Raw genomic sequence first — 25599 nt, forward strand, 5'->3', positions numbered from 1 at the left:
GTTTACTCTTTAGGGTTTTTATTTATGCCTCTTTTGTAATATATGCATGTCTTAGTAGGGTTTTTATTCCTGCACAAACATCATGACCAAGAAGCACGTTGGGGAGGAAAGGGTTTGTTCAGCTTACACATTCACATTGCTGTTCATCACCAAAGGAAGTCAGGACTGGAACTCAGGCAGGTCAGGAAGCAGGAGCTGATGCTGAGGCCATGGAGGGATGTTACTTACTGGCTTGCTTCCCCTGGCTTGCCCAGCTTGCTCTCTTATAGAACCCAAGACCACCAGCCCAGGGACGGCACCACCCACAATGGGCTGGGTCCTCCTGCCTTGATCACTAGTTGAGAAAATGCCTTACAGCTGGGTCTCATGGAGGCATTTCCTCAACTGAGGCTCCTTTCTCTGTGATAACCCCAGCTTGTGTCAAGCTGACACACAAAATCAGCCAGTACAATACATCATACGAATACTACAGTACATGGACAAAATTCATTAGCAAATATATAAGCACGTTTAGGTTTTTACAGCCAGATGCTTGCAACCAAACCTACAAAACCACCAGGCTTCTGACCCAGAAAGGGCCTTCTAGAACCACAGTTAGAATAGCAGCTTAAGGGGTCGGGGATTTAGCTCAGTGGTAGAGCACTTGCCTAGCAAGCACAAGGCCCTGGGTTCGGTCCCCAGCTCCGGGGGAAAAAAAAAAAAAGAATAGCAGCTTAAGTCAGAAAGTATACCAAGGAGGTGTCTGCTTGCTTCCAAGGAAAACAAATCTTTGTCTTGAGAAGCCCGAATGGCTTGTTCTCCACTCTTCTTCTGCTTTTGGACATGAACTGGCTACTCTGAATTTGGGCCATGCTCCTGTTATCTCCCTCCTATCCCAGAAGAAGCAAAATACAGCCTTCCCAACTCCTTCGCTATGTAGTTGCAGGCTGGCCCAGAATGCAGAATCCCCTTGCCCTAAATTCTTGAACACTGGGATCACAGGTATATGACACTAAACCCATGCTACAAGCAGAAATCTACAATGAAGCACAAAACCTTTCTGATGCCTTAGCCAATGTATGTTTATTGAATACCTGTATACTTCCCTAGGACTGACGGCTATGTGGGATATATATCTCTACACCTCCTGAGACCCTAGCAGTGACTATGCTTCTGCTGGACATCTGCCACCTCTGGCAGCCCAGCCTGTTGAGCACAGAAATTGGGATGGGAGTGTCTGGCGTCCGAGGTTCCCCTTCTTCCAGTCTCCGTGAGGAACTACGGTCTCCAACATGCCTGCCCTCGGAGGACCCACCCTGCAAACATACATGTCACTTCCCCACCAATTCCCTGCAGAAAAGCTTGGGCCAGGTGACAAACTCAAGGAGCAGTGGGACGGATAAGGATAATGGGGAGGTGGACCAGACTATCCCAAAGGGATGGGGCGGAGCAAGAGTAGTAGGCGGGGCCTCGGGGCGGACAAGAAAGGGCATAGTTCCCAGCGGGAGATTGTTTTGGTACCTGATTCTTAAGGTTGCTTGTCTAAGTTTGCTTGTCTCCCCAGTACGACTCTTACTACAGGCAGCGGATATGGCAAGAACGTAGGGCCCTTCCATGCAGGGATCTGAAACACTGGGTAATTCTTGAGGTCTGGTTCTGGCAGACATAACCACATAATGAACTTTTTTTTTTTTTTTTTTTTTTTGTTCTCTTTTTTGGAGCTGGACCGAACCCAGGGCCTTGCGCTTCCTAGGCAAGCGCTCTACCACTGAGCTAAATCCCCAACCCCCATAATGAACTTTTATAGACTGGGGGGAAACAGATGCCTTGGCCTAGAAGAGTTTGCTACATCAAAGAAAAATAAAGTCCCCAGATGAAACTCCACAGAGATAGGCATATGGTTAGCCCCTCATGTGTCCATATTATGCGTGAAGGAAAAGCAGCCCTCTTCTGTGCCTCCCTGACTTCATTAAACAGGTTATATCAGTGAAAGAAAATAGAAGGATTGAATGATAGCCAAACTGACTGGGTTTGTTTCTCAGCTTTGTTACTTTGGGCAAGTCACTCAACCTCTCGGCCGGCATTTCTTCAAATGTAAGATGATATTTGATGATAAGGTGATACACGCACGCACGGACGCAAGGACGAATGCACGCACAGGCATGAATGAACGCGCGTGCACACAGGACAACACACACACACACACACACACACGCACAGAGCATTTCCCAGATTTGCAGGGTAGTCTCTGTCCTACTGTTTGAGGCACAATGCTGGAAGCTGCTAGGAAAGAAGAGGAGGGGAGGAAAGGGAGGAGGAGAGAAGAGAGGAGAGAAGAGGAGAAGTCACTAAAGCAAAGAGAGTCTGCTCTTATGTTACCGGGGAGCCTGAGGGACCGAGGACTAAGAGGAACCTGACAGGGAAGCACCACCCTCTTCTGATCTTCCCAGGACTCAGGCAGCTAAGGAAGGAGACTCTCTATGAGTTGGGGGTCAGGCCAGGCCGGGCGGGCGACAAGGTGAATTTAAAGCCAGCCTGAACTTGGTCAGCACAAGAAAACAAAACAATAACTGCAACAACAACACAAAAGTGAAATAAAATACACGGGGGCGGGGGGTGATGAATTGCAAAATCAGCTGATGCAGAACATCATTTAATTCCATGTAAACCCACTAGTCCTGAAAACTCCAGCAGCCCAAGGGAATCTATCTGGATGGAGCAGAGCAGCTTCTCCTAGCTACTGGCTCTGGCTTTTGCTTTCGGAGCCCACAGAAGCCCATCTTTCCCATCAGAAGCAGGTTTAGGAGCCTGGAGCTTCTCTTCCCATGCTAGGCTCCTTTAGGACTCCCTATTTGTCTCCCATAGGTTATACCACTATCCTGTTGCAGTATAATTTTAAAAAGCTCGTGACTGGTTCCCGCGAGGTTCCACGTGTGGATCCGAGAGCTCTAGCTGTTTCTCTGTCAGCTGCTTTCATGCGCTGTCCCCTTGGTGAGATGTTTCCATGCCTGACACATACATGGTGTTCAGCGGGCTGTGCTAGCGCAGCACCAAGCATTCTATAGCCAAGCATGGCTTCCTGTCACTGACTCTACTCGAACTACCAACAACCCAGTGAAGTCATGACTCAACAAACTGTAACCCAACAACCAGATTTATATGTTAATTACTCAATGTACAATGCATCCACACAATTAACTTACAACCAATTGATAAGGATATAAACCGCCCACCTACATAAGACATAGTTTGTTCATCTAGACACACAAAATCCTGTACACATCTATTCCTTAAGAATAGTCATAACAACCTGTAAATGTGCAGAGAGAAATCTTAACATCCGCCTCCATGTTCTCTCAGCTGCTCTCCCCCTCGCTCCTGTCTCCTCCCTCTCTAAAACTTTTCTCCCGCCCATCCTTCCTTCTTGTCCAATGACAGATCTCATTCTATCCTGTACCTGCCTTCACCCGCATAATGACACCAACCTACACTATCCTACCCAGCATACAGCATGGCAAGGTCTGAGACTGCTCGGGATGTTGGGCATTCAGTCTCAGCCAGGCACTTGTTTCCCACAGGTGAGCAGTCAAGGAAACGGTCTGTGCATTCAGAAGCTGGCAGGAAAGCTGTTGGGCCAGGCTCAGGGCCCCGGCTCCCACTGGGAATAGTGCTTCTGAGCTGGAATGGAAGCATAATAGAATGAGTCCTCCTCTCTCGATGCTATACTCATCTAGAAGAAGTCAGGGCTGTGATCTCTTGGGGAACTCCTGATTCTAGGTGGATGCTGGGAGCTGATGTTGGTCCAGGTTTTACTTCTGCCTCCTCCCCCAGATCTTATTGGGCTGTAGGAAATTCAGGCACAGTAAGGGAGTCTGACAGACTCCCCAGGTGATAGTTTTCATGATAGAAGGAGAGGAACCCTGGAAAACTCCCAAGCGAGATATGGGTCCTGTCTTGTTCCTCTGCAGGAACATGGTGTTCAAATCTGGGCCGTCATCATCCCCTTGGCTCCAAACAGTTGCAAATACAAGGCCCTGAGCAGGAAAACATCTCTGACTCTGAACCCAGACACACTCTGTACCTATGGCTTGGATAGCCTAGCAACATGGCACAGGCCGTTAGCCCTCCAGGAGAAAGGGAACAGAGGAAGGTTGCTGAGAGCGGGATCTCACCAAACTGACAGATATAACGGTTTCGAGTTTTACAGCGTTGGTCATTCCAGTTGAAGGCGGCAGATGCCTGCATTTCCACACAGTTCCCAAACCTGTGAGGTCAAGATAAAGAGTGCTTAGGTGGAGGGATGGAATTAGCAATCTAGTAGCGTCTCAAACCCTCCACCCACTAGGCCACCTGCACCTGTGAGGCCCTGGTGCTGCAGCACATGCAGCCGGGGCTGCTGGGAGTCAGTGACCATTCCGTTCCCCATACACTGCAGCTCTCCATACGGAAGCCGGAAAATCTTCTCTGTAACCCTCCACCCACCCCAGTCCGGCACTCAGCCACAGCAGAAATATATAGGACCACACCCTTCTGCCATCAAGAGAATATATGCTGGAAGTCCAGTCAGGCCTGACTGCCATGAGGGTGTGCTGGGGAGATATTTGAAGACCTTGGAGATCCTATAGATTCCTATAGATGGTGATCTCTGTCCCTGTGTGGCACTCCTGAGCTTTGAAGACCAGGGAAATGCCACATAGCCAGATGTTCTCTGTACGGGACAGCTGGCGGGTCAGCTGGAGGAGGTTTGCATGAAGGATGCAGATGGGTGGGTACCAGAAATGATGGGGTTGATGCAGGCAGTAGGCAGGTGAGGGACGGGGAACAGATATCAGTGCAAATGGCAATGATAGATGGGCGGAGACTCCTTGGGTCCCCTTTCTATGTAATGTGCCTTCTGTGTCTCCCTCACCTGGATTTGCATCAGCTGGGCCCAGGCTTCCCTGGCACCTACAACCAGGTAAGATCCAGACCTGTATAGGCTGGGTGAAGGTTTTTCAGTGGCATTTGAAGCTCAACCAGGCAGGCCCAAGTGGGAAGTGGACCCAGAAGAGGGTAAACATCCCAGACTCACCCCTGATTGTCAGGCTGCCCAAAGGCAAAACTGGTGAAGGATTGATGTTCTCCGGTAGTCCAGCGGAAGGAGTCCTTTGCTGCCTTGTAGGTGAGCCCTGAACCAGGGTAGCCAAGGTTGCCTACTATCTGAGAGTGCAGAAGCCTGCTGCCTAATGCCTTTTGAGCTCCCAGTTGTTAAAGATCTCTTTTCAGGATTCTCCCCACCCTGTGATACTTCCCTCCCTGCAGCCCTCTTCCCAGGGAAGGAGATTGTCTTGACTACTGACCCATGCTCCAAGCCCTTACCATACCCTTACATAGCCCATGTTTCCTGGAGCCTTGTAGAGCTTCAGTTCCTCCCATTTTACCACACCCTTCCACTGCCAAGCACTCACCAATCCAGAAGTTCTTGGTCTCAAAGTCACTGTCAGTCACCTTGTTGGTGGTCTCCAGGTGGTCCAGGTAGAAGGCAAGGATGTCTTGCACTTTCTGGCTTTCAATCTGGGCTAGCACCCCACCTTTTCCCTGTAACCCCACTTTGAGTCATATGGGACAGACTGTAGAGTTCAGGCCCAGAACTTTCTACCCATTCTGTTGCCCTACCACAGCCAGGATTCCAAATCCTGTGTGCACATAGCCCAGTTGGCAGCTCATAGGCTGAGCCTGGTCCTCCTCTCTCTCTCTCTCTTTTTTTTTCCTTCGGAGCTGGGGACCAAACCCAGGGCCTTGCGCTTGCTAGGCAAGCGCTCTACCACTGAGCTAAATCCCCAACCCCCTAGTGCTCCTCTCAAAAGGTCTTTGTCTCAGTCTAGTGTATTAACTAGATTTGGATCAATTGTCAATGTTATCAAGTCAAGAAAGACCAAGGAAAATCTGGGTTTCTGGCTTTAGAAAATCCTGTGTTGGGCTCGAGAGATGACTCAGTGGTTAAGAACACTGACTGCTCTTCCTAGAGGTCCTGAGTTCAGATTCCAGCAACCACATGGTGGCTCACAACCATCTGTAATGGTATCTGATGCCCTCTTCTGGTGAGTCTGAAAACAGCTACAATGTACTTATATATGATAAATAAATAAATCTTGAAGAAGAAGGAGGAGGGGAGGAGGAGGAGGAGAGGAGGAGGAGGAGGAGGAGGAGGAGGAGGAGGAGGAGGAGGAGGCGGAGGAGGAGGAGGAGGAGGAGGAGGAGGGTGGGGATTTAGCTCAAGGTAGAGCGCTTGCCCTAGCAAGCGCAAGGCCCTGTTGGGTCCCAGCTCTGAAAAAAAAAAAAAAAAAGAAAAGAAGACGAAAGAAGACGAAGACGAAGACGAAGACGAAGACGAAGAAGAAGAAGAAGAAGAAGAAGAAGAAGAAGAGAAAGAAAGAAAGAAAGAAGAAAGAGAGAAAGAGAGAAAGAAAGAAAGAAAACCCTGTGTTCTAGCTATCCCGACCTGGCATCCCAACATGTCACAACTACCAGCCAGAGCTGAGTCAACACAGTTCCTAAAATAGGAGTGGGGTAGGACTTTGTTCCTGGCTGCTAGGTGGGACCCTAGCTTGCATGAGCCTTGAATCTATGATTCCTGCTTTATACTAAGGAAGAAAGCGATGCCAGGGGAAGTTGAAGGAACTATCTCTTGGACCAAAGCCATTGCCACCCTGTTTGAGACCCCGACCCCGGGAAGGCAAGGGTCAGCCCTCACCTGACATTTCATCTTGGCTCCATAATAGGTGTCTGCCTCGGGAGACACCATGAAGCAGTCTCCATCAATTCTCAGGTCACAGGTATGAAAGGGAAAGTGCACCTTGGCTGGCGGGAGTAAGGAAAACCTGAGTTTGTGTGCTGACCTCAGAACCCTTACCCTCTCCTATCAGGCTGAGCTATGCTTCTGATGCTCCTGATGCTCCAACCTCTGGCTAACTATTCCAAAATGGAAGTGGGCAGAGGACAACAGTGTGCTGGTAACTTGAAAGTACGAGATCTCTCAAGAGAGAGAAAGAGGGGGGCTGGGGAATCCAGGGCCGGAGAGATGGCTCAGTGGGTAAAAGCACTTGCTGCCCAGAAGCCTGATGTCCTGAGTTCAATCCCCGGGACCCATTTAGTAGAAGGAGAAAGTCAACCTCCATAAATTGTCCTCTGACATCAACACCTGCTCTGTGGCACATGCGCACAAGTAAAATGTCATTAAAAAAAAAAAGATCGACAACTTATAGCATTTGCTAATTCCACCGGTATAAATACCCCACTGTGGTCAAGTCCAGGATATTTGGGTTGTTTTCCTGAACAAGGAGTTGGTAATAGCTTGACACATGGACTCTTACAAGCTGATAAAGTCAGATCCAGCACCCCACCGAAGAGGGGTCCGAGAAGAACCGCGAGTTGGAACTCACTGGCACACCGGGCTCCGCCATAGCCGATATCGCAGACACAGGAACATTCTTCTCTCTGGAATTGGCCATGCACACACTGTATGCTGCAGCGCACTGCCAGAACAAAGCAGACAGGTGGAGTGCTCCGTCTCAAACCTCCTGGACCCCATGCTCACCTCACAGGCCAGCCACAGCAAGACTACGCTCCCAGAGACAGAGCCCATGATGGGGCTTCCAGCTATGGCCATCCTTGGCTGCTTTGGTTTGATTCTCCTTGTAGAGAGAAGCAAACAGGTTTGGAAGACATGGGGATTCGAATATGCTTGGCCCAGAGAGTGGCACTACTGGGAGATGTGGCCTCGTTGGAGGAAGTGTGTCACTATGGGTGCTGGGCTTTGAGGTAATATATGCTCAAGCTCTGCCCAGTGTGACACACAGACAGTCTTCTCCTGGCTGCCTTGATAATAATGGACTGAACATCTGAAACTGTAAGCCAGCCTCAATTAAATGTTTTCCTTTATAAGAGTTGCCATGGTTATGGTGTCTCTATAGCAACAAAACACATAAAACACAAGATGTAAGGTCATGAAAAGTGGGCAGTGGGACAAGAGAGACCCCTTCTGTTTCTTAATTCTACCTTTGTTTCAATAGATAGCTTAAAGGGCCCTTTTTAAAAGTCAGAGTGTTACTCTATCTATAGCCTGAGCTCTCCTAGAGTTCACTATATAGTCTATGTTGGCCTGGAGTTCATGACAATCCTGCTACCTCAGTCTCCCAAATACTAGGATTATAGCCCTGAATGTTTTAAATCATACATATAGCACACGTTTGGGGCTCAATGAGCTTTTATTGAGTGAATGTAGCACTGTAAAAACCAATAGTCAATACTCTTAATGTACTGAGGCTCCCCTCAGAACATTCCAGTCTCTGGCCACCCCAGCCCTCCAGGTATCCCACTGTACCGGTACACACCACAAGACAGGTATATGCCTCCTGAGGCGAATCTCCCTCATGATCACCCTGCAGGGCAGCCTGAATAGGCACTGGGTCCTCACCTTGGCAGTACCTCCCTGTGTAGCCAGGGGGACAGTGACAGCGACAGGTGCTAATGTTGAGATGTCCGAGATTTCGGCAGCTCATGCGACATGGGTTCCTGGGAACCTCTGGTAAGAAGAATAGGTAACTTTGAGAAGGGGCCTCTTTCCAGCAGGTACTTTCCTAGGTGTGGAGGCCAAGGCTTCAGGGATAGCCCTTCGGGCTGTTAGTTCCCACCCCAGGCTCACCAGTTCCAAGGTCTCATGTACCTGCTGCTCCAGGAGGAGGCAAATAGGGTGGGACACTCACCACAGAGGCCCCCTGCATGATCCCAGGCCTTGAAGCAGCCTGATACACTGGCTGTGCAGAGGGAACACCAGGGGCCTTTCTTGTAAGGGGCGATCGTCTTCCCATTTATATCCCAGTTGCCTCTGTGAGAGAAAACATCAGAGGGTCTGGAGAACCTGGCCTTGGCCAGGCAGGAGCTTTGGACAGAGCTGAGGAAGAGCCCTGAGCAGAATGGGTCCTGGCTCCCTTCCCCATGGGCCCCTTTAGCACCTCTGACCCAGTTAGGGATTCAGGGAGCTGGAAGTGACAGGTAGGGAGGTGACTTTGTATCGTTCCTGGACACATTCCCTCTGAGTAGGGTCACACATTCAGGAAGGAGAATTCATGAACAAGTCCTGCTCTGCACGGCGGGAAACAACTCTATCTTCTTCCTTTCATCCTCTTGTCTCCCATGCACACCAAGGGCTAAAGGCATTTTGGGTGGCTGGACTTACATCTCACCCTAACTAAAAGTCATCCATCCACCCTTCCCACCTTCAGCCCCAGCCTCCCTGTCCTTTCACCCACCCCTACTCCCAGCTACCACCCAGCCTGTGGTAAGGAACTTACCCAGGGGAATAGGCACAGACGAAGGCTTCCATGGCCGCTTGGTCCACAAAACATGGCTGCCGCCCACAGCCCAGCTGACTGGAGGTGGCCCACACAAGCTGCGGAGAACACAAGGCTCAGAGACCCTTTCAGATGGGTTTTACTTCAGTCTGGGGGATCACAGGGCAGGCAGTGCACTCTTGGGGAGGGTTTGGCTTCGTCCAGGTGGACAGATGGCTCCCTTACCTGCCTAGGGCTCCGGGTTAGTGGCTATGCTGAGCACAGCCATCAGAATTGCAAGCTTTTGGAATGGAGGACGTAGTAGAATTAGGGTTACTAAGTGTCAAAAGGAGGGATGAGGGATGATTATAGACAGGTGGAAATAGTTACCAAAGAAAGACAGATATCAAGGGCCTTGTATAAGATGGTAAAAATGGCCACAAGCCATATATATATGGCAGACAGACAGACAGACAGAGAGATAGAGACAAGAGAGAAAAGGTCCTCACTATGCCGGATGCAGCATTGGACAAGAAATCACCATGTATAACAGGTTGGCTTCAAACTCATGGAGTCCCACTTGTCTCTGTCTCCCAGATGTTGGAATTATAGGCATGGTCCACCGCGCTCAGTTTATGGACTGTCCTTTTATGCTAGGGCCTGGTACATACTAGGCATGTGCTCTACCATTGTGCCACATTCCCCAGTCCACTAGCCCATGTTTTTTTTTAATAGTTATTGTTTAGGTTGGCCTCAAACTCTCCATGTATCCAAAGATGACATTGAGGGTTGGGGATTTAGCTCAGTGGTAGAGCGCTTGCCTAGCAAGCACAAGGCCCTGGGTTTGGTCCCCAGCTCTGAAAAAAAGAAAATAAAAAAACAAAAAACAAAAAACAAAGATGACATTGAACCCCTGATCCTCCAGCCTCTACCTCCTGAGTCTGGTTTACAGGCATGCACCATGTCTTACTTTAGACGATATACATTTTATAATTTTAGAGCTAGAATTATACCTCAGTGGAATTTTCCTATCACATGCAAGACTCTAGTGTGAATCACTAGCATTACACATACACAGACTTGGGGTCAGAGAAATGGCTGTGAGAACACTGACTGCTCATCCAGAGGACCCCGGTTCAATTCCCAGCAACCTCATGGTGGCTCACAATTGCCTGTAACTCCAGTATCTGACACCCTCGCACAGACATACACTCGGGCAAAACACCAATGCACATAAAATAAAAATAAATTGGGGCTGGAGAGATGGTTAGAGCACTGTCTGCTCTTCCAGAGGTCCTGAGTTCAATTCCCAGCAACCACATGGTGGCTCGCAACCATCTGATCACCTCTTCTGGTGTGTCTGAAGACAGTAACAGTGTGTTTGTATATATAATATAAATAAATTTTTTAAAAAAATTAAAACTACACAAAATTAAAGAATGAGAGATAGAGGAGAAGAAAAGGGTAGAATATATAATATATATTAATAAAAAGAAAAAATAATTACATACTTCAAAACAAACAACCCAGAACCACCACTGAAAACAACAACAATAAAACCAGTCTTACGTAATGTAAAAACTTACGGGATGAAGCTGGGCATGGTGGCCCACTCCTTTAGTCACATTGCTTGGAAGTTAGAGACAAGAGGTTCACAATGCCAGCCTGGGCTACAATACAAGGTAAGCTCAAGGCCACCCTGGGCTGCATGGGACCCTATCTCAAAAGAAACAACAGAACCAGAGTGAGACAGGAGGACTGAGAGGTGAGCCAGGGGGATTGAGATAAGTTTGAGGCCAGTCTGGCTATGCTAGAAGACCCTGTCTAAAACAGAAAGGTGGGGAGGAAAGGAAGAAAATTTAGAAGTTGAAAACCCTTAAATTCATATAATAGAAATGTTTTAAAAGATTTAATTAATGTAGTTCAGTTGGGAGAATGTCTTCCTGGTGTGCATGAAGCCCTGGGTAAAACCAGGTGCCTGCCTGATATCCCAACCTTGGGAGATGGAAACAAAAGGACCAGAAGTTCAAAGCCACCCTTGAGGAACTCTTAACTGTAAGAGTTAAAGACAGCCTGGAATACATGAGACCCTGTCTCAAAAAAAGAAAAAAGATTTTGAAACCAAAACCAAAAAAGACTTCATATTAATAAGATAAAAACCCACATCAGAAGATAAGAGTCTGGCAGTGGTGGCGGATGTCTTTAATCTCAGCACTTGGGAGGCAGAGGCAGGTGGATTTCTGTGAGTTGGAAGCCAGCCTGATCTACAGAGCTAGTTCCAGGATAGCTAGGGCCACACAGAGAAACCCTGTCTCGGGGTAGGGGGGTAGGGATGGGATGTGGAGGTTGGAAGGAGGTACAGAGGAATGAGGATGGACTGATAGCTCTCCACTGTAATTCAGCACTTGAGAGAAACAAATGGATCACTATTAGTTTAAGGCCAGCTTGGTCTCCTTAAGAAAACACAGCCAGGAGTCGCATCAAAAACACAAAACAATGGTTTGGGGAGATGTCTCATCAGACAAGGCACTTGCGTCTAATTCTAATTCAATCCCACATCCCCACATAATAGAAGGAGAGGCAATCACTACATGTCCTTTGAGCTTCAGATATATTCGTGGCACGCAAGGGCACATGTGCGTGACGAGTATACACATGCACACGCACACGCACACACACCCACACACACACACACACCATCAATACAAATTCAAATATTTAAAAAGCAAACAAATCGGAGTTGGGGATTTATCTCAGTGGTAGAGCGCTTGCCTAGCAAGCGCAAGGCCCTGGGTTCAGTCCCCAGCTCTGAAAAAAAGAAAAAGGAAAAAAAAAAAGCAAACAAATCACAAAACAATGGGTCAGAGAGATGACTCAGCAGGTTAAAAAGCACCAACTGCACAAAACTGACAGAGTTTAATCTCTGGGGCCTGTGCAAGAAGCCAGAGGACCAACTCCCCCAAATTGTCACTGACCTCTTCTCTGTGTAGAGGCGCGCGTGCGCGCACACACACACACACACACACACACACACACACACACACACACACACACACACACATAAATAAATAGACGAGATATTGAATTATTAATTAGTATTATAAAACAAAACAAACATAGTCTATTTACACAGGCACACATAGAAAACACACAAATACAGAATGAAACAAGGCTCAATGATGTTAGGGAAAGATTATAACAAATATCATATAAATTATTCCAGAAAACAGGAAATGAGACAAAAGGTCTTGATTTCACAGGTCATTTACTATCGTGATATCTATACTAAAGGCGTGAAAACCTTGAGAATTCAGTGCTGTGATTAGCCACTCAAACAGTGTCAGGTTTTGTGATTCGATAAGTATCCATACTTGTCGAATGGAGGAGACAAAGAAGGGGACTTTCTTGAGAATGAAAGGTGTGGTAACATCTAAATCTAGATGGCGTCCTTTTAAAGATAAAGTGTATCCTATTGGAAGATGGCTGGGGAGACTGTGCCCTAGCCTCGCCTTATCTGAAGTATACTCACCTGGGTGTAGTGGGCACAGGTGGCATTGTGGGCACACTCAGCCGACCCATGTCTGTACTGCAGCCCTTCAGCAAACCAGAGGTTGACCACTTCCACAAAGGATGCTGAACCCATGGGCAGTAGCTGCACATTCCAGCCCACGTCTGGGGTGTTCTGCAGGGTGGATGCCAGGTTCAGGGTGGCTGAGGTGCCACAAAGGGCTGCCCTGGCTTGGGCTAGTTGAGCCAGGCTCTCGCTCCAATCCTGGGAGTGACAAGAACGGACATCCTCGGGTGATCTATTCCCTCCCCTGCCAGTTACTGCTAGACAACTCAGGGGAGAAAGGGCTTATTTGGCTCACAATTCCAGGCCAGCACTGCAGGGACATCAAGGTAGCAGGAACTTGAAGCTTCTAGTCACACCCACAGTCAAGGGGATGGTGCTGCCCGCTTTTTTTCTTGGTGTTTTGGGGACAGGGTCTCTCTGCAGACCTGGCTGTCTTGTGACCCGGCTGGCCTAATACTCACAGAGATCTGTCTGCCTTTGCCTCCCAAGTATTGGCATTAAAGGCGTCTGCTACTATGCTCGACCAATGCCACCCATTTTTTAAACTGGGTCTTCCTATATCAATCAACATAATCAAGACCGTTCGCCACGGATGTGTTCACAGTCCAACCTAATCTAGACTGTTGTTCAGTGAAATTCCTTTTCCAGGTGATTCTGGTCAAGTTGGCACGATCAAAACTAACCACTACGACTGGCCTTTGGATAACAGGGCATCGAGCCAGTTCCCTCCTGGCTCTGAGTGTCCATGGGGTGCCCGGTCAGAGTGAGCAGGGCCATGCTCGCCTGCCTAAAGATCGGTGTAGTTTTTCTCACTGCACAGAGACACAGAAGGTTGAAGCAGGACCTCCAGAGCTACCCAAGATAGGTCAGGGAAAAAAATTGTGCCTCCATCCTCCGAGCCTTGCGATAGGCACCTTTGGCATCTCATAGGAAATAGAAGGCAAGGGGCTGGGCTTCTGATGTCATGTTCCACATCTAATAATCTGAGCTTAGAAAGTGCCCAGACTTGCAGGCTGGCTTGGCTGTGTTTTCCTTTAAGAGCTGGCCCTAGCCACAGTCAGAAGAACTCTGCTGCTCCCGTCTGGCCAAACCTGATTTTTCAACGCCCATTTAAACAAGGGTCTCCAAGAAAGATACAAACTATCAGTCAGTAAATCGTAGAGTCTACTCTAGGCTGCAGGGTTGGGCTAGGTATTGCAGCTTGGAAAATCCTGAATCCTGGCTGCTCAGGTCATGGGCACTGGGACACAGAGCAGGGCAGGGGAGAGAAGCAGACCCTCCCCCACCTCCTGGGAAACTGACCCCTGAGCTCTCAAGGTCACTGCCCACTGTGGCTGTCCACCTCTGAGGACTTTATGGGAGGTAGCCATGGGGAACCTTGCGCTCCCTTACCCATCCCACCCTTGTTCCCAGGTCTGTTCACGTGGGCTGCAGCTGTGGGTGGCGGGGTGGGGTGGGGTGGGAGTGGGGGTGTCCCAGATTGTGAAGGCAGCATGTCTAAGACTGCAGGTTGAGCAGCCCCAACCAACCCTGGTGCAGCCTCCATTGTGGAGGTTCTAAACTGCAAGTAAGTGAGCAAATGAGGAACTTGCTAGAGGTCTTCTAGTACTTGCTAGATAAATCCTGGTCACAAACCAGTCCCCTCCAAAGCCCAGCGAGATTCTTCTCCCTCTCTGTTCTCCATCCTCTCTGCTGGATTCCTTTGTGTAGCTCCTTTTCCGGGGATGGGTCGGGGACAGGACCTTGGCTCCTTCCATATCTGTTGATCTCCGTAGTGACAGAGTGCCAGGAAAGTGAGTTGCCCACAGCCCTGATCTCCTATACAAATGGCTTTCCCTGAAGGAAGAAAGCACATAGCTCCCCAACGACCAAGACCACGGCGCCCCTGGTGAAAGGGACACTGGGAAGGCCTCCTGAGCTCACTCTGGGGTTCAGTCCCTCTGGCAGCCCTCTTGACCCAGAGCAGTTGGGTCCACTCACCATTCTCTGCATGTTGGCTGCGGGAGGGTGGACCTGGCTGCGCAGACGGTTGTGCGCCGTGAGGATTAAGAAGCTCTCCTTCCTGCTCAAGGCTGGAGGCCAAGAGAGAAGGTTAAGCCAATGACCAGCAGCTCCTGGGACATTGCCATAGCCAGGTGAGGGTGACCCCAGCCCAAGGACACAGATCTAAGATGAGGAGAGGCAGTGGGAGCTGTGTAGGAAAGAAATCCCATTACGGAGACGGAAGGAGGACAGGAGAGAGGCAGGAAGATGGGTTAGGACAGACCAAACATAGAACAGTGCTGTGAGTGACTGGCTTGGGAGTGGGAAGATGATATTTGGGGGTTGCGGGATGCAGAGGGGCATGAGAAACTCAGTCCCGGATCCTGGACTAGAAGCAGGCCTTTCTACCACTGTGTTTCTTCTGAGGTCTTAGCTGTAGGCTCTAACCAATATCTTTCCTTAACCTCAACCGTGGACCAATCTGCTTCATCCTTCTTCCTTCCCTGTATCCTTCCATCCTCCCCGCCATCATCCTAATGGCTTCCCCCATCGTATCATATCAGCATAACACAGGGCTCAGTCCTGGGTTCCTGACTCCTAGAAATCCCTTTGCTACCCTTTCTCAGACTCACAACAGCACATCTTCTGTCTTTGCCCAGGTATCCCTTACCTTGCACAGGGGGAACTTGCTTTGGCAGCTGGGGTGGCTGCACCTCTGTCCAGGTGATGCCAAGGAGAGACAGGAGCAGAAGCAAGAGACCAAGCCACCGGCTCTGGCTTCCCAGCCACAGGGAGGGCTCGGGCTGAATGGCTGTTCTGCTTGGTGCTGCAAACATGGCTTCTCTCAGCCGTCCGACTAGCTTCCCAGGCTTCATGAAGCTATTCACAGTCTCAGGGAGTCAGGCTAAGCTGCCAGACAAAAGGAAGAAGCTAGTGAATCATCACTGTGTCCAAACAGCCTCCCCTCCATGGTACACTGGCTTTAAAAGAGACGTAGAACCCTCCTTCTAAATGCCTCCTTACTCCCGCTTCAGTGTCTGGCCAGCCTGCTCCACAACAGAAAGCAGGGCAGTGTGCTGCGCTGACCCTGTGGCCCCTGCTAATCATTGTCGGATTATTAGCACCCTCGGGGAGCCCCCAAAGACCCTGCTGATTGGCCTGCAGACATTCCAGGGCTGTGGGATTAGCAACTGATGGCTGTACCCTGGCAGGGACAATGTCCCCCAAGCCCATGGACAGCTTCTACTCCCCAGCCCCAGTCATGGGGAGGAGGCTGGGACTTTGGCAGTGGGCCAGTAAAGCAGGCAGGAACTGGGCAAGACCCCAGGGGAGTTCTCTTCTTTCTTGGGAAGCTCATCCCAAACCCTTAGCTATGAATTAAACATAAAGCAGGAAGGAACTCTTCACCAGACAGATGCCACTGGTGGGATCATGGAGGAGTGAGCTGGCACTGTACCTTCAGGAAGAAAGGTGTGACTTATGTGTCAGGGCAGTGTGAGAGGATGAGGCCAGCCCCAGGGCCCATTATACTTACCCATGTGACTTTGGGCTAAGACTGGGGCAAGGCAGACAGAGAGGAGGGCTTGTGATGGATGCCCTTGGCTGACTTGAGTCCTGTTGTGAACAAGTCTGCCTCTAGACAAACAGGTCACAGTGGCAGACGGCAAATTACCATGGTATTTTGGGCCTAGCTGAAGCCTACATAGTCCCACCAGGATCACTGAATTTCTAGCATAGCCAAATCATGTAGACCATCGTCAAATGCCCACACAGGTTACTCAGCCATTCTAAAGCACAGCCTTACAAGCTAACACTTTGCCCTTTTGAAGTTGGTGTGGTCCCTGACCCAGCACTCTCTCAGATGTCACCTCTTTGGAGATTCTGCTAGGGCACAGGTGGGCTGCATGGACTTCTGGAGAAACACTAACGGAATATGAATGTCATCATGGATGTCAGGCAATGGGGACAAGGCCAGGCAGCAAGGTGCACAGTGTTGTACAATACCCAGATCCTCGGGATCTTCTGCCTCAAGCAGATGGCCTGAGATCACCATAGCAGGTCCTATCCGTGATTAGTAATAGCTGCATTTTCATTTATATAAAAAAGGTATTGCTATTGAGTACATGTATGAGTACGGGTGTCGTGTGTGTGTGTGTGTGTGTGTGTGTGTGTGTGTGTGTGTGTAGTGTGTAGGTCAGAAGACAACCTGAGAGAGAGAGACAGAGAGAGAGAGACAGAGAGAGAGAGACAGAGAGAGAGACAGAGAGAGACACAGACACAGACATAGACACAGACACAGACAGACAGACAGACAGAGGTTTTTCTCCTTCTACTGTGGTTCCAAGAAGTCAAAGCAGTTTGTCCAACTTGGTGGCACAGACCATTTCCTACTGCAACATCATGCCAGCCTGGTAGCCACCCTTTTAACAGACCTTACAAAGCATGTTTATAAATGTAACTTCTTTGTATCACAACAACCTAGTACAGATATGGGGAAGCAGGATATGGTGAGTCTCAGGGATTTACCCAAGGCACATCCCAGCGAATTTAGGGTCTCTACATTTGCATCGCCAGGGTTTTAATTTACATACACAGTGGATCTTTTAAAGTTCAATTCTCAATAGCTTTGTTCTATGCTGGTGACTCAATTCCTGCTCCGGGGTCCCAGAGGCTCATTGTGGTCTGGCTTTGGCTTGGATAGGGGAAAATTTTTACCGGTGTAACAACTTTAAAATTTTTCCCTTTATTTTGTGTTTGTGGGTGTTTTGCCTGCATGTATATCAATGTGTCATGTGTGTGCAGTGCCTGCAGAATCAAAGGAGAGTGTCAGATCCCCTGGGACTGGACTTACAGACAGTTGTGAACTGCCTGTTGGTGTTGGGAATGGGCCCTGGGTTGCCTGAAAAGTGGTCCTTGCTTTAACTGATGAGTTATCTCTCCCTAATATGATGAGTTTGAAGTTGTCAGGCCGTCTATCAGAGGCAGAAGTCCAGGAGACTCTGGGTATTATATAACACTGTATACCTGACTGCCTGTCCTCCCCAACCCCCACTGCCTTATATCCATGATGACATTCATATTCCAACAGTGTAGTCCAGAGTTTGTGATCCACGAATTTGTGATCCATGCCTGGAATCCCAGGTAGTTTGACACAGCAGTGAAGGCTGGCCAATGCAAGCAGAAATACTCTTCAACTTATCCTACTAATGTCAGTAGTAACCAAAGCCAGGTCTAAGACATCACAGGCTACAGAAACCGCAGATTAGCACTCTACGAACACAGACTCCACCTTCTCTCAACAGAATATATCATCTGACTTAGCAACATACAAAGTAGATCAAATAACTACACTAAATAATACTTAATATAAGACTGCGAAGGGTTGGGGATTTAGCTCAGTGGTAGAGCGCTTGCCTAGCAAGCGCAAAGCCCTGGATTCGGTCCCCAGCTCCGGAAAAAAAAAAAAAAAAAAAAAAAAAAAAAAGACTGCGAGATTGACTTACTAACTGAAACTCTGGGTTAATAATATAAAGAACAAAACATACAAGGTCATCTCAACGATAGACAAAGTAAGGCTGGAGAGATGGCTCATTGGTTAAGAGCACTGACTGCTCTTCTGGAGGTCCTAAGTTCAATTCCCAGCACCACACGGTGGCTCACAAAACGGAGAGATTTGATACCCTCATCTGGTGTGTCTGAAGACAGCTACCATGTGCTCATATAATAAATCTTAAAAGAAAAAAGTAAGAAAGAAAAAAGTATTTGAGGGGGCTGGAGGGATGGCTCAGTGGTTAAGAGTACTGGCTGATCTTCCAGAGGTCCTGAGTTCAATCCCCAGATGGTGGTTCACTGTCGTCTATACAAGGATCCCTCTTTTGACATGCAGGTACACATGCAGCAGAGCACGCATACATAAAACAAACAAAATAAACTTTAGAAAAAGTATTTGATCTGGGTATAAAGTGTTTTAGAATGATCTCAGGCCTACTTCCTAGTGGGCGGGGCCAGGGAAAGTATTTAATAAAATCTGAAAGTAGTCAGTGGAATGGTACAATCCTGTTGTCCTGGGCACCTTGAAGGCTGAAGCTGAGGGATCATTTGAGTCTAGGAGGCCAGCGCCAGCCTGGGTAATGTAGCAAGACCCAGTACCAAACAAACAGAAAACCCTACCCAAAACTCGGTAAAAACTGGATGTGGTAGTGCACCCAGCACTTCAGTTTGGGTAGACCACACCCAGGCAGTAGTGCCCTTTAGGCAGAGGCAGAGAGATCTCTGTGAATTTGAGGCCAGCCTGGGCTACAGTGATGTGAGTTTCAGGACAGCCAGAGCTCTGTAGAGAGGCTCTGTTTCAAAAAGCAGAAATAAAAACCAAAAATTTTCAAAGTTCCTCAGGTGAGTATGGTAGTTTACGTTTCTAATCCCAGCATTCTAGAAGGCTAGAGGATTAACACAAATTTTAAGCCAGCCTGGGCTACTTAATGAGACCTTATCTAAGATAGATAGATAGATAGATAGATAGATAGATAGATAGATAGATAGATAGATGGATGGATGGATGGATGGATGGATGGATGGATGGATGGATGGATGGATGGATGGATGGATGGATGGATGGATAGATAGATAGATAGATAGATAGATAGATAGATAGATAGATAGATAGATACAAAATCCCTGCATCCTTGTCATGATTGTTTCATATCCTCCCAGTAGGTGAAATTTCTAACTCGAGTATTTTAGAACATGAGTTATTCAGTGTCTTTACAGGGTTAATTAAAGTTAAGTAAGTCTTTTCTTCCAATTCAAAAGAAAGGATTAGAACACAACACAGGGGGCTGGAGAGAGGGCTCAGTGGTTAAGAGCACTGACTGCTCTTCCAAAGGTTCTGAGTTCAAATCCCAGTAACCACATGGTGGCTCACAACCATCTGCAATGAGGTCGGATGCCCTCTTCTGGTGTGTCTGAAGACAGCTACAGTGTACTTACATATATATAATAAATAAATAAATCTTAAAAAAAAAGAACACAACACAGTTTTTCAGGGGAAAAGTAGCTCTCTGCAAGCTTAGGAGTGAGAGCCTCAGAAAAGCTAACTATGTCTGTACTTTGGTTTTGACCTTTAAATGATCAGAACTAGGAGAAAATACCTTTATAGTTAAGCTGAATAATGTATGGTATTTTGTCATGGCGGCTCTAACAAACAAATGCAGCGTTTACAAACACCAGCTGGCACAGCAGTGGTGAGACTAAAGGCTTTTAGTTTTTTTTTTTAAAGATGTATTCATTTATTATATATATATAAGTACACTGTAGCTGTCTTCAGACACACCAGAAGAGGGGATCGGATCTCTTCACAGATGGTTGTGAGCCACCACGTGGTTGCTGGGATTCGAACCCACTTCTATCTGAAAAAGCAGTCGGTGCTCTTAACCACTGAGCCATCTCTCCAGCCCCCAAGGCCTTTAGTTTTAAAGCCCTCTCCAGCTAATATAGACGCCTAAGACCATACTGAGGGACCGAATCTTCTGGGGTCAGACTCCATCTTAGAGAAGCTGACTTAAGGTTGAACTCAAGTTAACTAACAGGCCAGTACCTAGCATCAGTTTCCAGGGTGCACCCCAACAAAACCTGTGTCTAGCACCAGTTTCCAGGTTATTCCTCAACAAATCTCCACCCCCAGGTTACAAACCCACCCCTGACACTTCTCTTCCTAACAACCACCAATCAGGAGGAAAACAAAAGTTAAATTTATCATTTGGTTCCCAGCACCAGCCAATTACATTAAAGGCCATAATGCGCCCCGCCCCCCAATCAGATGTATGCCAGGCCAGACACCCCTTTCTTGCCTCTTTAAATGCTTGCCTAAAACTAGGCTCAGGGCTTCACCATCTTGCTATGTCAGGGTTGGCGGGGAGCCCATGCTCCAGCTTGAATAAAGGAACCCTAATGCGATTGTCTGGATTTGTCTTTGTGGTCTTTTTGGGGTTCATGAACTTTTCCTGGCACAACACACAGAGGGGAGGCCACACCTGCGCTCAGCTTCAGGTCAAATCAAGCCCAAAGTTCTGTTCATCCCAGGCACGGCTATAGTAGGAGACACATCAGAAATCATGTACTGGAGGAAATGGCCCGTCATTATTTCTATCTTTAATTTCTTTTGCGACAGGGTCTTACTATCTAGCTTGGAACTTACCGTGTAGACCAGGCTGGACTTGAACTCACAGAGATTTGCCTGCGTCTGCACCCCTAGTGCTGGGATTAAAGGCATGAGTCACATACCTGGCCTATTTCTATTTTTAGTAATCTAAATTTTTTCTAAGTTTGTTTTATGTGAATGGATGTTCATCTGCAATTATGTCTGTGCACTGCATGTGTGCCTAGTGTCTAGAGAGGCCAGAAGTGGGCATAAATACCCTGGAACTTATAGATGGTTGTGAGCTACAATGTGGTTGCTGGGATTTGAACTCAGGACCTCTGGAAGAGCAGTCAGTGCTCTTAACCGCTGAGCCATCTCTCCAGCCCCCGTGTTCTTTTTTTTTTTTATTTTTAAAGATTTTATATATATATATATATATATATATATATATATATATATTGTAGTTTTCTTCAGACACACCAGATCCCATTACAGAGGGTTGTGAGCCACCATGTGGTTACTGGGATTTGAACTCAGTGCTCTTAACCACCAAGCCATCTCTCCAGCCTTCATTTTTGTTGTTGTTTTGTATTTTGAGACAAGGTTTCTCCGTAGCCCTTATCATCTTGGAACTCCCTCTGTAGACCAAGTTGGCCTGGAACTCAGAGAGCCACCTGCCTCTGCCTCCTGAGTGCTGGGATTAAAGGCGTGTACCATCACCATCACCCAACCCCATTTTTTATTTCATTTTTGTGTGTGTGTGTGTGTGTGTGTGTGTGTGTGTGTGTAGTCCTATGTGTGAATGTGGGCATCTGAATGCTATGGTATGTGTTTAGAGGTCAGAAAACAACCTCTTGGGCCAATCTTTGTTTTCCATCTTGTTTGAAACAGATTCCTTCATTTTTAATGTTGTGCATGCAGGCCTGCTGGCCCATGAGTTTCTGAGGAGTCTCCGGTCTCTGCTTCCCAGTTGTCTGCACCAGTACTGAGGTTATAGAGAGATGCTTCCACGTCGAGCTTTATGTAGGCTCTGAGAATTTGAACTTGGGTTCTCCTGCTTGCAACAGCCCTCCTTCTTTGTGTGAGTGTGTGTGTGTGTGTGTGTGTGTGTGTGTGTGTGTGTGTGTGTGTGTGTGTGTGTGTACACCAGGGTCTCACTATTTAGCCACAGCTGGCTTGGTATTTAATGTGCAGCCCTGCAATCCCCTTGTCTCAACCTCCCAAGTCCTTGGCTTACAGGTGTACATAACCACACAGAGCTTGTCGGCTTGTTTTTTAACTAGGAATTGAACTCATGTTGGCTAGGGAGACACCCCACTACCCCAGTCTTCCTATCCACATTTTGCTGTTGTGTATTTGTTCGTTAGGTTTTTGCTGCCGCCGCCGCTGTTTTCTACCTTTTAGAGGCAGTCTCACTGCGTCTCCCAAACTCGGCTTGCAATGCATGGGCTTAGGATGTAGTTAGGTTGTTACAGCGTTTGTCAAGCATGCATGAATCCCTAGGTTTGATCCCCAACACCACATAAAGGTGACATGGTGGCACGTGCCTGAAATCTCAATACTCTGGAGGTAGATGAAGAATTCCAGATCATCCACCACCATAAGGCAAATCAGAAACCAGCTTGGACTAAGAGATACTTTGTCTTTATGGCCCTCTCAAAAACAACAAGAACAAAGAAAAAAAGGCAAAACAGTAACAACCAAGCAAATTTTAGTCCTGCAGCAGCCTCCTGAGTTGCTGGCATTTCAGTTCCCCCTTTCAAGGCTCTCTCATCTCCCTTCCTCCTCTATCATAGCAGTCACTCTGAGTTATCAGCCTTCATGGGGATTTTATTAGTCTGATTTGGGTTTCTAATTAATCCTAACAGTTCACTCAATGCATGATAAAGGGTGCAGGCTACCAGGTCACGTCGAGTCACAGGCTCTAGCGCCACCTAGTGGTCAGTATGAAGACATAGGCAGAACCAAATTCCATCTGGTTCTTGGGACAATTACAGTTAATCAGTTAAGATTGGCAAATGATCTTTTAATAAACTTTAAAAGGCACTCACCTGAGATTCTAGCTGCTCCTTCCTGTACAACCTTGTCAGCTGTAGGTTGACAGGCTGCAAGAGGCCTCTGGGTCTCAGGAGGTGCTGAGGGTGTACTGAGGGTGGAAATAACTAGAGGGTAACGCCCATCATCTATGCAGATATGGGGGAGTCATCTGTGCTGCATTGAGATTTTTAGGGCTCATTTATGTTCTTGTGAGTAGCCCTTCAACCATGCTCTGTAAGTAGGCCAAAGAAATTCATTTCTTTGCCAAGTTGGATTTGCTGGCATCATTACTTTGGTCTGTCATTTATACTCTATCTGGGGGTAATTAGATGTTCATGTCTCTGGAAGAGTTCATGCAACAGGAAGATGAACAAATAAAGGGATATTAGGAAGACATCTGGGGATGATGGTGCACAGTTCTTTAATCTCAGCACTTGGGAGGCAGAGGCAGGAGGATGGCTTTGATTTGAAGGCCAGCCAGGTCTACATAGTGAGTTTTAGGCCAGCCAGGGCTATATAGAGATATCCTGTCTCAAAAAGGGTGGGGGGAGTTGGAGAGATGGCTCAGCAGTTAAGAGCATTTGTTGCTCTTGCAGAGGACCCAAACTTGCTTCTCGGCACTCACACGGTAGTTTACAACCATCCATTATTCTGGTTCTGGAGGATCCAATATCCTTTCTGGATTCTACAGGGAACACATACACATGAAGATGCACACACGCACATACATGCGCACACTAATCTAAAAGGCTTTTTTACAACAGTATTTATTTATTATTCATAAAATACATTTTATTGAGCCCCTCAGTAATGGTTTAAAACAATAACATTTTTATTAGATATATTTCTATGCTTAAATTTCTTTTTTTTTTTTTAACAATTAAGTCAATTTATTTAAACAGTTGACTTAGGCATCTGCAATGGTGACTTCAACGTCCTCCACTCCTGGCTCAATACTGTTGGAAGTAATCCGCTTAACAATCTCAGAAGGACTGTGTAAGTCAATGAGTCGCTTGTGGATTCTAATCTGGAAACGATCCCATGTCTTGGAACCTTCACCACAAGGTGTTTTTCTGGTAGTGAGTCTCAGTGTCTGGGTAGACGTGCGCGCCAGTCCTTTCACTTTCAGATTCTTCTCCTTGGCGCCTCTGATCAAGTCCGCACAAACCTTCTCCAGCGACTTCACGTTGTGGCTGGTGAGCGTGATTCGAATCCGGTGAATCGCCACTTCGGGCTCCACCGGAATCTTCCCGGTATCTTTAAATGCCATGGCTGAGGCTCGGCTTCCTGGCCGACTTGTTCCTCAGCAGGAGCGAACAGCGGTGAGTCAGGACAGAGCAGACTGGACAAAGCTCCGCGACACACCACCAGGTCTCAGAATTTACTTACATTTCAAATGTTATTCCCTTTCCCGGTTTCCTGTCTATAAGCCCCTATCCCCTCTCCCTCCCCAATACAATTTATTTATTTTTATGTGCATTGCTGTTTTGCCTCCGTGAAGGTGTGTGTGAAGGTTTCAGATCCCCTGGAGGTGGAGTTACAGATAGCGGTGAGTTGCCATGGGGGTGCTGGGATCTGCACCCAGGTCCTCTGGAAGAGCAGTCAGTACTCTTAACCACCGAGCCATCTCTCCAGCCGCCTAAAAAGCTTTTTAAAAAGAAAGGAAAGAAGAGAAGACAACAAGGGACCCCAGTTGCCTGGAAGGGAAATGTTCCAACAAGGAGATGGAACGGTCATGGGCTGTATATTGAGTAAGAGAAGAAAGGGTCTTTCCAGAAAATTTGGAAAGGCAACTAGGGTCTTAAGATTCTGAATTCAGTCAGGCATAGTAGCGCACACCTCTTTCCTTGCACTTGGGAGGCAGATCAGGTGGAGTCCTGGTCTACACAGTGAGTTCAGGATAGCCAGGACTACAGAGAAACCTGTCTAGAAAAACAAGAAAAAAAAAAAGTTCAGAACTTTCCACAGCACAGAAGGAAAGATGTGAAGAGGGCAGACAGCTCCAAGACAGAGAGGTGGATTAGATCCAGTCTCAGACCCTGTATCACACCTAGCATGGTCCTAGATTGTCTAGAGTGCCAGTATTTGGAGAAGTATCTGCTCGCTCTCTCTCTCTCTCTCTCTCTCTCTCTCTCTCTCTCTCTCTCTCTCTGACACAGTTTTTTTTTTTTTGCTCTCGTTGTCCTAGAACGTGCTGGCCTCTGCTTCCTGAGTGCTAGGATTGAAGGCATGTGCCACCGCTGCCTGGCTGGAGAAGAGGACTTTCAAAAGGTATTTGAGGTTAAATAAGGTCCTTAGGTGTGCCCTAATCCTATAGGACTGATATCCTTTTTTTAAAAATTGCTAGGAGTGTTTGGGCATGGTGGCTCGTGCTTGTGATTCTGGCACTCAGAAGGGAGATCAAGAGTTCAAGGTCGGGGTTGGGGATTTAGCTCAGTGGTAGAGCGCTTGCTTAGGAAGTGCAAGGCCCTGGGTTCGGTCCCCAGCTCTAAAAAAAAAAAAAAAAAAAAAAAAGAGTTCAAGGTCAGCCTGGGTTTCATGGTCCCCTGGAGAGAGATGGGAGGGGGAATACATGAAGC

General features: G+C 47.6%; 2 protein-coding genes across 2 annotated transcripts; both read right to left on the minus strand.

Annotated features, from left to right (window-relative positions):
- Window positions 1–3514: 3514 nt before the first annotated feature.
- Window positions 3515–16110, minus strand: LOC116886426 (C-type lectin domain family 18 member A-like). Its single transcript, XM_032887912.1, is given in 13 exon segments — window positions 3515–3657; window positions 4152–4243; window positions 5051–5147; window positions 5427–5556; window positions 6713–6819; window positions 7401–7493; window positions 8435–8542; window positions 8724–8845; window positions 9312–9409; window positions 12820–13062; window positions 14845–14936; window positions 15518–15737; window positions 16039–16110. Coding segments are annotated over 13 exon segments (1512 nt in total). The 3' UTR covers window positions 3515–3619.
- A 7772-nt stretch (window positions 16111–23882) lies between these two features.
- LOC116886546 (40S ribosomal protein S20-like) lies at window positions 23883–24290 on the minus strand. The gene has a single exon (XM_032888065.1). It carries the CDS (start codon window positions 24288–24290, stop codon window positions 23928–23930), a length of 363 nt encoding a protein of 120 aa, XP_032743956.1. The 3' UTR covers window positions 23883–23927.
- Between the last annotated feature and the right edge of the window lie 1309 nt (window positions 24291–25599).

Source organism: Rattus rattus, chromosome 17, assembly GCF_011064425.1.
Source record: "Rattus rattus isolate New Zealand chromosome 17, Rrattus_CSIRO_v1, whole genome shotgun sequence".
NCBI lineage: Eukaryota > Metazoa > Chordata > Mammalia > Rodentia > Muridae > Rattus > Rattus rattus.